At 40.7% G+C, this 14,701-nt stretch overlaps 1 protein-coding gene across 2 annotated transcripts in view; it reads right to left on the minus strand.

Annotated features, from left to right (window-relative positions):
• The window catches only part of LOC117522697 (disco-interacting protein 2 homolog C), a 427,709-nt gene that overhangs the window by 141,296 nt on the left and 271,712 nt on the right, over positions 1-14,701 (minus strand). Inside the window, exon 5 of one of the 2 annotated variants that reach the window (XM_034184153.1) lies at positions 12,069-12,398. In XM_034184153.1, coding sequence (XP_034040044.1) covers positions 12,069-12,398 — 330 coding nt within the window. Of the gene's footprint in view, positions 1-12,063; positions 12,399-14,701 lie in introns of both variants that reach the window. The other variant, XM_034184154.1, reaches the window with a different exon arrangement.

Genomic DNA, 14,701 nt, shown 5'->3' on the forward strand with positions numbered 1-14,701 from the left:
AGATCAAAAGTCTGGGTGTGGGACAAGCACAAAACGGCAATATTTGCATATAATGATGCTGAAAAAAGGTGAAAAAGTCATCATAGACTACTAGAACAAATTTCTTAACACACTTTCATTGTAAAGATAACTATAAAAGTGTGAAATTTCCCCTTTTTTCTGTTTTTCATACAATATGATCAAAGGACATAATAAATGCCCGTAGTCTAAGAATCACCCAAATACATTAATGCTGTCTCAACAAAAACCTGAGTTTTGAACTGCAGACAAAGACTGTGCTCACTCTCAGTTGAGAAATTCCTAAGTCATCTGGTGATCTTCAGATAAGCTTGGACACTGGGCTTCACGGCAGAAACAGAATGGTAAATCAAAGTTCTTCAAAAGGAGCCCTTGCCTGGTTTATCGGTTAAATTCCGGTCATTATGAATTACATGACATTATAATGGCTTCACTTCAGAATCTGAGCTTCTCCAGGCCAGGAGAACCCAAATTTTATGACCTCACACCAAGGCCAGACCCTCTCAAGACTGCAAGACGATATCCTTTCTACAACATGTGGCCATAAAACTTTGTCTTGACAATCAGCTATTATCTTTAGGTCGACGTGAAGAAAGTCATTCTTTTAAAATAAAAGAATTGCATCAGTATTTGATTCACATATATAAAGACTTCTAACGCCGTTTGTATTGATTAATCAAACAAAATGCTTTGCATATAATCATTCCATTTTATTGACATGTGTTCCTGTAACTGATGTGTGTTTAAAAGTGATCTTTCTGCATTATCAGTATGTTGATGGTGAAGTATTCTGTTTATCCAAAGGATGTGTTTAAGTGATGATTAATAATGTGTATCCATTGGAGTGTCTTACAACAATGTTATAACAAAATAGTTAATGTGTTTAAATAGTTGAATCATTTGGGTCTGCCCTGTGAAGACATGAAGTTTTCTGTGAGATTACACACGCTAAATGGGCGGAGATTGGTGACGTCAGTCCTCCTTAAAAAGTTAGAATAGAGCCCTTCTCTCGCCCCTTCTCGCCTCTTCTCTTTTGGCTCTTCCAGCTTCTTCTTCTCTCTTCCTTTCTTAAATGCTTAATTTTTATTTTTGGATCAACAAGACCCTATGCTAAGCTAAGCTAGCTAAAGCTAGCACATGGCTTCATTCATTCATCCTTTATTCTTCGAAAAACTTAAAGTTTTAACCTGACGCTTTAAGGTGCGTCAAGTCTTTTGAATTTTTAAGAGAACTTCCGAGCTGAACTTTTCAAAATAATAGCGAAATTACAGGAAAGCGACTTTTCCTTTATAAAATTTTCCAATGTTTTTAAAGTTTTAACGTTTTCCTAAATTCACAAAGACTTTTAATCTGGCTCCAACAAACTTTTTAAAAGCTACCAGAAACCATTTTCAACAAACACGTTCCACCTCTGGGTTCCTGCAAGCTGACAACGGTACTGATTTCAAACCATCAGCAAACATCAGATGGATGGATCCCTCCGAACCACCTCTTCAACGTGTCAGCTAAGTGACCCAGTTAAAGGTTCCAGGAAAAGGGTTTGCTGTCAATGGATATAAAGTGGCTTCATTTTAAGCATATTCATATGTTTAAGATTTTTCTTAATTGGCTTCAAATTTCAGCTCTAAATTCTAATCAGATTTATTTACTTAAAGTCTTTAAGCTCTATCGCTCCCTCTCTCCCAACGTCTCATGAGTGAGTAAGAAAATTGTTTCCATGAATGAACTTATTTAATCACTGTCCACAAAAATGCCAGTAAACTTCATTTCTTGTATACTTGTAAATAAATTGTAAATATTTCTGCTGTGGTTCATTTTGTGTTCAGAAGGAAACCTTTGGCTAATCGTATTGGATGGATGGATGGATGGATGGATGGATAGCTTTATTATCATTGTCATAACGAGATTTCCACACTCACATTCCTCAGACAAACAGCAATTAATCCACAATTATTACTTGTTTACCGTAATAATGGCACACATCAGAATTAAGACAACACATATACATTTGATATTGTTTATGTGCACTAAACTTGAAACAGTCCATTTTCCAAATTGAGGCGATGTGAGTGTGTGGTAGCCGCTGCAACTGGAGTTGTGCCGCTGCCAGCTTGGGGGCAACGGGGACCTGCAGCAGCTAAAAACTGTGCAGCCCCCGCAGGGGAAGGAATGACGTTGGCGGGCGCCGGAAAGGGGAGGTGTTGATGTGGAGGGAGGGGGTGGGGGAAGGGAATGGAACATGCTTCAGTCCTGTGAAAAACAGTTTATTGTCTTGTGAGATGAGATAAGAAACAGCCAATGTTCCCCAGGCCGAAACAAATCCCTCTGGAGTAGGGCAATTTGACCTTCAGGCTTGATAAGCTTGTAATGTTATGGTTTCAGCAGTGAAATCACTTTTTAACAGTTCCACTTGCACAACCAAATCCCAATTATGAATTAATATTCACCGGCCTCTGAAATCTTCAGCTTCAACTGCAAGGCACGCATCTGCTCCATGATGTCATGCAATTTGCATCTGAGTTCAAGAGTCATCGCAGTCTGAGAATGCACTGCTTTGCCAACCTCGTTAATCATGAAGGACAAGCGAGGGGCCGTGGTTCTTGATGCCACCGTCTTGCCAATTTTCTGGTAGATCAGGGCAGCACATAAGCCAAAATGTACCAGCCCTGCTACCATAAGACCAAAAATTAATAAATCCCTGACGTCCTCAACGGAGAAAGGTGCCAAGCATGCAACACACCAAGACCCCCAGGAGTCGAGGACATAGCCTGCAGGATACATTCCATCTGGGCAGGTAGGATCCCCCAGTCCTGACCTTCTTGTAGACAAAAATGGTGTCAATAGCATTCAGAGACCAGCTGATCAATTCCATGGTTAATCCAATAGTAGTCCAATAGATCCAGAATCCAATATAATTTGAGGAATTCACAATCTGATGAAGTAGGGACTTGAAGGTCAAAGGCAGAGAACAGAAATAAGGGAGAGTGGAGGAGATGCGACCGCCCTCGTCGGAGTCCCAAGCTGAAAGTAGAATTCAGACTTTCAGATCAGAGACTGATTAATTCAATTGAGACTGATTAATTCAACTGAGACTAATAAATCAATGAATGTTTAAATTAAAGTACCTATGCTTCAAATAGGTGGTGCCTCAAGTAATAATTAAATAATAAGTATTAAACTCTAAATTGTTAATTATTTTGGTGACTCATCAGATCGGGCCGAGTCCAATCTAATTCAATTTGGGAGTTTAACTGCTCATTCACTACATTCTTATGGTGCTCCGGTGTGAGCCGATCTAGAAGTGACCAATTTGGTTACATCTTTATGGTTCCTGTGTGAGGTACCTTTCATTCCAAATAATTAAATTAATGTAATTCATTACATTATATTGGTCCCCCATGCGAGGCCTGTATATTTGTTACATCATCCAGCCTTTTCTCTCTCTCAGTTTCTTCATTCATGAGCTCCTCTTCTCTTTTTGCCTTATGCCACATCTCCTTGTAATCCTGTTTACTTTCTTCATCTCCCCAACTATCCCTTTTTTTTGCCAACCTCTTTCTCCTCGTTCCACCACCAAGTCTCCTTGTCTTCCTTCCGCTGTCCAGATGTGACACCCAGTACCTTCCTTGCTGTCTCCCTCACCACATCTGCAGTACTTCTCCAGTTGTCCAAAACTGCTTCTGCTCCATCCAGTGCCTCTCTCACCTGCTCACTGAATTTCACACACCAGTCTTCCTCCTTCAGCTTCTACCATCTGATCCTTTGTTGAGCTCTCACTATCTTCTTCTTCACCTCTAACGTGATTCTACAAATCACCATCTTATGCTGTCTAGCTACACTCTCTCCTGCCACCACCTTACAGTCTCTAATTTATTTTAGCTTGGATCTCCTGCACAAAAGGTAGTTCACCTGGGTGCACCCTTCTCTACTCTTACATGTCATCCTCGACCTTTGACCAAAGTACTCCTAAATCTAACCACCTCTAGATATCTGTCAAAGTAATATTTCCACCAAAATTTAAGGAAACCTGTTCAGCTGTTTTTGAGTTATCTTGCCCCCCCAGACACAGACACCACTGAAAACTCAAAACCTTCACAGCAAAAAAACAAAAAAAAACAAAACAATTTTAATTTGTTAATTTTTTTAAAAAGGAGTGAAAAGATGGAGCAATACAGGAAGAAAAATTCACACACAGACACACAGAGGGTCGGCGACGAACCTGCACGGCTTTGACCCCCGAACAAAATGAGAAAGAGCCGTAAGACACACACGTCCACAATACTGACAGCTTCCTCTGTGAATAAAGAAAAGCACCTCACTCAGAAACACACTGACATCTTCCCGTCTGCAACAGCAAATCTGCAGATGAAGTCTCGTTCTTGCGAGTTTGCATTAACTGGACTTGGCTCATGTTTCAGCACTTCTTACTTTTTTATTTTAGTCTCAGGGGCAACCTGTTGGTGCACAAATATGAATATTGCAGCAACACACCGACTTTCTCCTGCAGCACAGTCACAGCCACTGCAGCCTTCAACAGTCTCTTGCTGTGTGTTTATTGTGCACACATGGTACCAAAGACATCCAGTCATCTCCTTAGGTTTCTGCTTAGAATCAAAGTCTTACAACCAATTAATATGACAGGAAGCAACAGGCAGGAACCTAAAGACTTGGACCGTCGTCATCCTGCAAAGACATCAACATCACCAAACATCTCTGTCCAGAATCCTCATGACTCCACAAGATCTTCTCAGATGTCTGTGGATCTCAAAGGCCGAGGACCCAGGGGTATGAATGTCACTGCAGAGATAAGTTTAGCACTTTCAATGCACACATACACACTTCTGATGGCCGTGTCCAAGATGTCACTGAAAGCTTGGATGTTAGTCTAAATCCAGGACAACCGCACAGCTATGACAGCTAAGATCGTGTCCATCTTATTTCTTACTCAGTTGAAGTTTTGAGAGACAGACAGATTTGGTTGCTCTCATGTCATCACAGCTGCTCTTCTTTCTGACTTTGCTAATTTGAGACTTACAGGAACAATGATGCTGGAGTGGAAACAGACTGAGCCAACGGGGTGCAGAGAGCCTTTCCTGTCACCTCAGGAAAGGTGCCAGTGTCTCTCTGACACAAGTTCATGCATTATCTACCAACAGAAAGAGCTGGAAAACAAACCTCTTGCTGCCACAGTGTTCAGTCACGACACCATCTCAGTCAACACCGCAAACAACCTGCTGATGGGTTTCAGCGGCAGCAGCAGGACCCGTTTGTCCACTTTCACAGCACTGGAGGAGTCCACCAGGTGCTTGGCGCTGACAGCTGTCACACATCATCCATCATCACAACCATCCATAAAAGCCTGGGAGAGACATCAGAACTCTGCCGAGTTATCAGCTTACCCTTCAGGTAAACCTACTTAGCCGCTTTGTGCCGTTCGCACATTTCTTGCTACTGATTTTTGCAGTCGTAACCTTTGGTATACTTGCAACTTGGAGCTGGGTTTGTGGAAGTTTTGAGGAGCTGGCGTTTCCACTCCTCACTTTCCTTATCTGAAAGTATTACTGTTGGTACTGCACGTTTTCAGTGTTCCTGTTTTCTGGGAGTGGTGGATTTTTCCCTCAGGAAGGAACTGTGACTATTGCTGACTGTTTGCTGGGTGTACACACACCCACCTTAACCTGTGTCTGTTCCTGCCAGCAGTACCGGATCTGACAGCTGGAAGTGATGGCCACCTGGGGACTCAGGACTTGGTGGCTCCAGCGTATTTCAGGTCTCCGTTGGCGGTGGAACATCGTGGGTTCCGGCTCTTCTCTGGTTAGGCGTCTCCTACCCTCGGGCCTGCCCACGCGTCATCTGGTTACTTGATTGACAGACTAAAAGCATTTTGAACTTTTGTGCATATTTGCAGCAATAAATTGTATTTATTGGAATCTCTATTGGCCGTTCATTTACGCCCCCTGGTGTGGGTCTGTGCATTTCACTTTCCCCAACAATATCAACACAAAACCTCCATCCTATGCTTGTTTGGGTGTGTGGGACACTAGAAATTGATCTCAAACTTTAAACATATTATTTATTTATTTATTTGTCACTGCGCAGTTTTCTACTTTTCTATTGTGATGCATTTTCACAGAGGGAAGATGACAAAAATGTCATCTTCCAAAATATTTACCTTGATGATCTTATGGTTCAGGTCTATATCCTGGGGTGCACATAACTGGTGTTTAGGTGCTCCTGCATGTTAAAAATAAATGATGTGCAGCAGAAAACGTGAAAGCAATCAGGACAGAATGTACTAAAAGTCCATCCCTCCATGTTTTCTTCGACTGGAAGTGTGCATTAGGGCATAATTCAGTACATATTGGAGCCACCAATGTCCACAGGAGGAGATGTTTCATTTCTGAGGACACTAAATATTATCTAGAGGACTCATGGTCCATGGCTTGATGGAAATCTTAGGATGTACAGGGAGATGAAAAGCAGGCTGTGGTGGGCCAAAGAAATGTTTGTTATTTATTAGAGGAATCTGTGATCAGGTGGCACACCATCTGTGGTGTACTGACCCTCGATCTGCTGATAGAGGAATCAAAGCACTTTGTTCCTCCAGACCTACACCTCATCTCACTGCAGTTATGTCCGAGGATGGTTCAGTCCTGGCAGATGCTTCTGCTGTTCTGTCACAGTGGCATGTTAGACATTTGTGGGTGGAGATGAAGTTCTCCTGGCATTGCAAACAATTTTTGTCTCAATCTGGGAGACAGGTATCATGCCTGCAGACTGGATGAAAGGACTTCTCCCAATCTGGAATGGAAAGTGTGATCGTATGGATTGTAACAACTGCTCTCTGTGCCAGGGAATGTGCTTGCAAGGATCGTTCTTAATAGCATTCAGTTTCAGCTAATTGTTTCTAAGTGACCTGAACAGCCTGGCTTCACACACAAGAAGTCTGTTGACCACTTTTTAACCCTGCGGGTACTCATAGAACGCAAGCGTGAGTATCTATAGTGCTTCTTTGCGGCACTCACCAGGGGATGTGTTCTGGCTTCTACATTGTTCATTGATTACATGGACCGGATGTTGGGTCAGGTTTTGGAAACCGGTAACTTGAATGCTTTTGCTGGCTAGGTAAGGTTTACTGTCCTTGACTTCGCAGATGGTGCTGTGATCTTTGCGGACTCAATGGATACTCTGAGTGCAGCACTTGAGAAGCTGAGTGAGGAATCAGATCGTCTGCTTTTGAGATTATCCTCGATCAAGACCTGGACTCAGCCATCAGAAGTGTATCTACGTGTGGTGTAAGATTTGAACTTGTAGAGGCATTCACTTATCTCGGCAGTGATGTACATGTCTCTGGTTCCTCTGCCTTTAAGATTGAGAGGTGCCTGGGAAGAATTAGTGGAGTCATGAGGTCACTGGACAGAGGTGTTTTGTGATGCCAATATCTCTGTAGGAGAACAAAGGTCCAAGTCTTTAGGGTTTTGGTGCTGCTGTCTTGCTGTATGTTGGTGAGACGGACGCTAACCAGTGACCTAAGGCAACGACTGGGTGTCTTTGGAACTAAGTGTCTTTGAAGAATTCCTGGGTACAGCTGTAATGTCTTTCTATCAAACGAGTGGTTACTAAGAGAGATTAGGATGAGTATCACTTGCATTGTGAGGGAACGTCAACTGTAACATTTGGACGGACATGAAGTTACAACTGTCCACTGTGACGCGGGTGTGTCTGCTTGCTGTCCTCACGTGGACATACATAAAAACATACATTGCTGTTGCAACGGGCTGCAGCGAGCAAGCGCACAGCGTGCACATTGACAGGCAGTCCCAGGTGAAACGGACCGTCAGATCATAACACGCAGTGGGCGATCTGAATGTCACATCACCCACGTGAGCTCTGCTCCACATGATGCAGTGTCTGTCCTGCGGCACGCTGACCACAGGACACGTGTGTCGGGTTGGACGCGTGCGGTGTCGGCTGGTCATGCCGGGCCAGTAGATGTGGACATGACAAGAGTGCACTGCTTCATTCATGCCATTACATGACTGTCCGCCTGTGACCATGGATCATCTAGAGCCAGTTCAAACTTGGGTGATTCTTAGACTACGGGCACTTTTATGTCCCTTGATCATATTTTATGAAAAAAGAAAAAAGGGGAAATTTCACACTTTTATAGTTATCTTTACAATGAAAGTGTTTTAAGAAGTTTGTCCTAGTAGTCTATGATGACTTTTTCACCTTTTTTCAGCATCATTATATGCAAATATTGCCGTTTTGTGCTTGTCCCACACCCAGACTTATGATCTTCAATGATAAAAATGAATAGTAAACAAACGTTTTTTCTAATGTTTTAAAATATCTCTGAATAAAATATCAGTAAAATAATCAAAACATAATTGGGGTATTCAATGTCATACAACTGTTGTGATTTTTTTAAACAAAATGTAGTTGTCCCACACTATTGTCGTAATTTCCACCACAACAATAATGTCCCTTTAAAAAGTTTGTATGAAAGATTGTGTGGGTAGTTTCTATGGAGATAAACAGTAACATCAGAGCACATGTATATAGCGCCAAATCACAACAAAGAGTTGCCCCAAAGCGCTTTATATTGTAAGGCAATGGTGTGGTGGAAATTACATTTACAAGGCCAATAGTGCCCGTAGTTAAAGAATCACCCACTTATATTGTCTGCTCGATAAGAGGGATTCAACAAAGTTTTAGAAAAGGTTGTTTTATACAGTTACAGTCATTAGATTATGACACAGCACTCAGTCAGCACTTTTAAAAGTACATAAAAACATCACTCTGTCTGTGAATCCTGTTGTGCTGGTTCTGTTGGATTTTACAGCACCCTTTGACACTGTGGATCACACAGTACTTGTTTCCTGGTTGTTGGCATTCATGGTACTGTACTTACGTAAATGGTTTAAATTGTATTTGGCTGAGAGAAGTTTTTCCTATTATGATTGGTGACCTCTCCTCATCAATTGCTCCTGTTTGTTGTGGAGTGCCACAGGGTTCTATTATTGTCCCTGTTGTATTTTCATTGTACATGTTGGTGTTGGGGTCAGTTATACCTGAGCACAACCTGTCCTTTCATTGTTATGCAGATGATCTGCAAATCTATCTGCCTATGAGAACTAATGGAAGCGATGCTTTGACTTTATTATTGTATTCATGATGTAAAGCACTGGCTGTCCCAAAATTTCCTTTACTCGAACAATGGTAAAACAGAGACCATTATATTTGGACATTCTGGCATGTCGAATGTTGTTCAACTTTGGTGTCCTCGCTAATTAGTTAAAACCAATTGTTAAAAATTTGGGAGTGATATTTGACAAAACAGTTTAGGTTCGATCAATAGATAAACTCTGTTGTCAAAGCAAGTTTTTTTTTTCCCAGCTTTGTCTCTTGGCTAAAGTAAAGCACTTTCTCAGTAGACGTGGTCTTCAGACATCCATTCATGCTTTCATCAGCTCCAGACTTGATTACTGTAATGCATTTTGAACTGGTGTTAACCAGTCTTCTCTTACACAGCTCCAACTTGTGCAAAATGCTTTTGCTCGTTTTTTTAACAAACACTTCCAGACATGAGCATATTACACATGCACTTTACTCATGTTGATTTTAATATTTGTTTTTAACTATTAATGGCCTTGTACCCTTTTACCTCTCTGAAAATTTAACTCTCCACACTTACAGCAGGACATTACGGGCGTCTGGTCGGCTTTACTTAGATGTTCTGAGGTCAAATTATAACCTCTGGAGCGACTGTGCTTTTGTGGTAGCTGAACCCAGACTGTAGAACAAGTTTCCTCCTGATTTATGCACCATCTCTGACCCAGGACTTTTTAAATCAAAGCTCAAGACTTATTTATTTCAAGTGGCTTTTAATACCTAGTGGTGCTGTGACATGTTTTGTTTTAATGTGTCTTTTTTAACCCTATTGTATGTTTGTTTTATTTTTGTGAATTCTTGAGCTTTGATTTTACAGTAAAGCACTTTGGACACCATCTGGCTGCTGCAAAGGGTTATAGAAATATGTATTAATTGATTGATGGAAATGACGAGACAAATCTGAAAACCCATTATTTTTGGCTTGTTACAATGAGTTGGGGTCCCAAATTTTTTTTTATTTTATGGTGCATGTTAAACCAACAGGCAGATGCTCATGGGGGGTGTCATCCACATCCACAGTCATTATATTTATTTTATCAGCATTTAAACTACAAATGTAGAAAATTTATTTGATGAAAGAAAACAAAAAAGTGGTTATTTGAAATTTTCAGACTTCTACAAAAATAACACACTGTTGACTTGTTATACTTTAATTTCTGCTTTGTATATTGAAGCTGTGTTGGCCTTGCAAATTTCAATAAACTGACAAAATTTAGTTTCTTCTGAAATCCAGGCATTATAATGTCTGTTTATTTTTGAAACGTACTTCAAAAGTACATTAAAATGGTCAATTTACCATCGCAGTTCATTAAAATGGTAAATGAACTGCATTTATATAGCACTTTTCCATCTACATCAGACGGTCAAAGCACTTTAGAATAATGCCTCACATTCACCCTGATGTCAGGGTGCTGCCATACAAGGTGCTTTACTACACAACGGGAGCAACTAAGGGATTAAGGACCTTGCCCAAGGGCCCTTAGTGATTTTCTGGTCAGGCTGGGATATGAACCAAGAATCGTCTGGTCTCAACTCCAACGCTTAACCACTAGACCATCACCTTCCACATGAATCCCCTATTTAAAAGCTAATAAATAAAATTATAGTTGTGCCAAAGAGAATTATTTTTATTGCTTAAATCCTGAAAGGATGTACAGCTTTAATATTCTGAAAATACTTAAGATTCTACACTTGAAAACACAGTAAACCTACAGCAAGATTGTTTAGGTCTTCAAATAAATTCTACTGTAAAGACAAATTTAATAATAATTTATTGTCAAACCTACAATTTGGGCACTTTCATACATACATCGTTTGGTCTGAACTCGAACAGCAGGTGTGAAAAGCTGCTTCGTGCCACAGGCCGGACCAAAGGCCCAAAAGTTGGTCCGAACAAAAGAGGTGGACCTAGTCTGGATCAAACTGAACCAGGGTCCGGTGCCTCTGCAGTGTGAAAATGCTTTTTGAATAGTTAAAATTTCAGGAGGTTGAGGCAGGTTATCGTCGTCCATTAAACAGTAGCAGAATAAATTTAAACAATGACGAACAATAATTTTATTAACTTGCCAGATTAAACCCACTGTTGACTTTTCTGCTTGTTAAAAATAAACTATCATCACTGTTGTGTGTTGCTGCAGCAGGCGGTAAAAGTAGTAGATACTTCACTTTTGATAGCAAGTACTGTGTGTGCTGCTGGTGAAAATACCTCAAAAGTAATACTGCAGCTACAACACAAGAAATCTGTAGGACATCAGTCAGTGATCACCCCGAGAATCCCGACGTGCAAGCTCAATGAGCACTTCATGATCATACAGACCCGGGAGTGAAAGGTAACCCTGACTGCCAAGCTCACTGACTGTTCTGGACTTTCATGTGTGAAAACACCCTAAATGACACTGAACTCCTTAAAAGAAACAGGGTATGAAACTCCATATGATGACATCACATCCACATTCTGACAACAGACCCCAGAAAAACTCACAAATGCAAATCTGCATCCAACATTTGTTGTGATGAACGTGGAGGGTTTCAGGATTGTGTTAAGGAGTCATTTGGACCATTTCCAGAACTTTTAGTTCAAGGTTTTGTATTTTTTGGTCATTGGCCCAGGATGCTTATAGTTAATTAAAGGTTTCAGGATGTTTCTAAAGTGTTTCAGGATTTTGTTTCATGTGTTTTGTTAGCTCCAGGTTTTAGGATTTTCACAACCACGTTTGCATACGAACAAGGATGTTGACGGTTATCTTTGGGTTTCACGATTTGGCTAAATATGCATTTGGCTTCAACATTTTATTATTAATCCAAGTACTCCAAGGTTTTCCCGGCTTTCTATGCGGGTGAGACAGTTTAGTGTTTCTTCAGTTATGCTACTTTACCTGTCTTGTTGTGGCGGTGGCGTTGGTGGTGAAGGCGGTGGTGGGCGGAGATGTGCATATGCTGAGCCAAGACATCAGCAAGCTGGCCGCCGGCCGCCCCGTTCCCCCCGCTGCGTGTGGAGGAAGAGGAGGAGGAGGCGGTAGAGGAGGTAGTGGTGGTGGTTGAGGAGGTGCTGTGGATGGCCCGGCTGATCCAGTGGCTCATGCTCATGCTCCCCTCATGGCTGGACAGAGTTCCTCCACCACCTCCTCCATCCTCATCTTCACCATTGCCCCCATCCTCGTCTTCGCCGTCCCCTCGATCTTCCCCCTCTGATCCTGAGGATGTGTCTGAGGAGGATGAGAGACTAGGATTACTGACTGAAAAGTAAAATATAATTACACACGAGACACCGGGGGCATCTTCACATTTTCTGAGTTGTCAAACATCCTCCTCTTACCCTCATTACATCGACTTCCCCTTTAATTACAAACTCAAAGCTTTAGTCCACAAACTTGTGTGCAGACAACAGTTACCATATTTTTCAGAGTGTAAGATGTGTTTTTTTTTTGGGGGGGGGGGGGGGGGGGTCCTGCGACTTATATACCTTTATATATCACTATTAATTATAATAATAACATTATATAACAGCCTTAATATGGGGCTTTCCCAGGAACCAAAGCATGATACAAATTTAACTCCAATAATAAAAGAATAAATGCCAATAATAAAAACACTATGACAATCCCTTTACGTGTTATTCCTGACCAAGCACTTTTTAAATCAATTAAATAATGTTTTTATTAAGACTTATTTATTTAAACTGCATTTTAATACCTAGTGGTTCTGTCTTTTAACTTTATTGTATGTGTGTTTTATTTTTGTGAAACTTTGATTTTACTGTGAAGCACTTTGGACACAGTCTGGCTGCTGTAAATCGCTTTATTAATAAATATTGACTGATTGATTGATTGATTGATTGATTGATTGATTGATTGAATAACTGATCCACAATTAAAACTGTACGGCCTTTCAAATGTTGAAGATTTAAGTAAGAAAAATAATTTTCTTTGACACCACTATCATTTTATTTGTTAACCTTTAAATATGGGATTCAGAATGTGACACCGCCAATATGATAAAAATTAACATTGTCTAGAAACATTAATAAATAGTTCCCCTGAATGGAAAAATTCAAACGAACACATGGCCTTGAATTACTTTCAGTATCAACATATACAATTTATGACAGCAACCACAGCGACATCATAAATCCCCTGACTACTGCGAGGGATGCTGGTAAGCACACGATGACAGCCAATCAGAGCAAAGATGTACTGTGACATTTGCTGGCTGCTCTCTCAAATAAAATAATCCAACATGGTGGAAACTGCTCAAAAACTGCTCATTTCTGTATAAATCTAATATGTTTCTCATATATTTTAAAAGTCAATAACAAATAAACACGTGTAAATCTAAAAACCCAGTTTTTGAAACCAGATAACACCTCTGAAGTGATCTCACAGATGTCAGCGTGCACGTCCCGTGTACGCGCATCATGTGAGGTCACTCATCATGTGAGGTACTTACATACATGCTCACGTGCTGCAAACCTTAAAAGGAAAATAAATATTCACTATGGAATTACCCCAAGATGAATATGTTCCCTTTATTAAAATTTTGCAGCACATTTCAAAAACAAACCAACATTACAATGGTTGGATTTCAGTAGAAATTAAATTTTGTTAGTTTTGTGAAATTTGAAAGGCCGCACAGCTTAAAAACAAGCCTGTGTCAAGTCAATGTGTTAAAAAAGTCAGATGAGCTGTAAAGAGAAAAGACGGAGCTTCTCCAGACTGGAAACCAACAAACTCCACCAGAAAAAACTGTTCCTACATTCCAGTCTATTAACTGTAACCTAACCTGTTCAGAGTCACCACTAGGGGGAAATATGGAGCAACATTTTTTTATGAAATCCAAACGGCTGTGTTTTGGTTTTGCATGTGATTTCCATAATGCTGTTGGTTATTATGAGACTGATGATGGTGAACAGGAGATGACACACTTCTCACACTCACGTGCGACTTTCAGCTGTTTCTCTGGCAGCACACAACAACAGACAATCTGTACAACGGCCACAATGCTACAATCCAGAAGGAACTTTAACTTTAACACAATTACATTTATGTTGGCATGTGAACAGAAATTATTTTGGCATAAAGACAAATTAAATGTTTTATTAAGTCTAGAAATCAAATATTTTGGGGAACTTTTAAACTAGATCACACATTTTTATTCATTTATTTTTAATGACCTGCCATACATTCACAGCCCACCAGAGGGCTACGGTCCACACTTTGGGAATCCTAAAAATTTGCAGCTATTCCTTAAACAGGAATGCTGGCACAGTGGGACATGTCTACATGTCATAAAGGCAGGAACGTGTAAAGAAGGCCTCTTGTTGCATGCGATTTATGAAGCCTTTCTGCTCATTTCTGCCGTGTCCTGGTGGCCACTAGAGGCCACTGCTGCTTGTTTTCCAGCATACATGGTAAATAATTCTAAAAGATGACATTTATTCTGTGGTGGATTAAGGCACACAGTAGCTATTTAAACTGCCATGTGACTGGACAAACTATCAGCCCGTTAACTC

The sequence above is a fragment of the Thalassophryne amazonica genome, chromosome 12 (assembly GCF_902500255.1).
Source record: "Thalassophryne amazonica chromosome 12, fThaAma1.1, whole genome shotgun sequence".
Lineage (NCBI taxonomy): Eukaryota > Metazoa > Chordata > Actinopteri > Batrachoidiformes > Batrachoididae > Thalassophryne > Thalassophryne amazonica.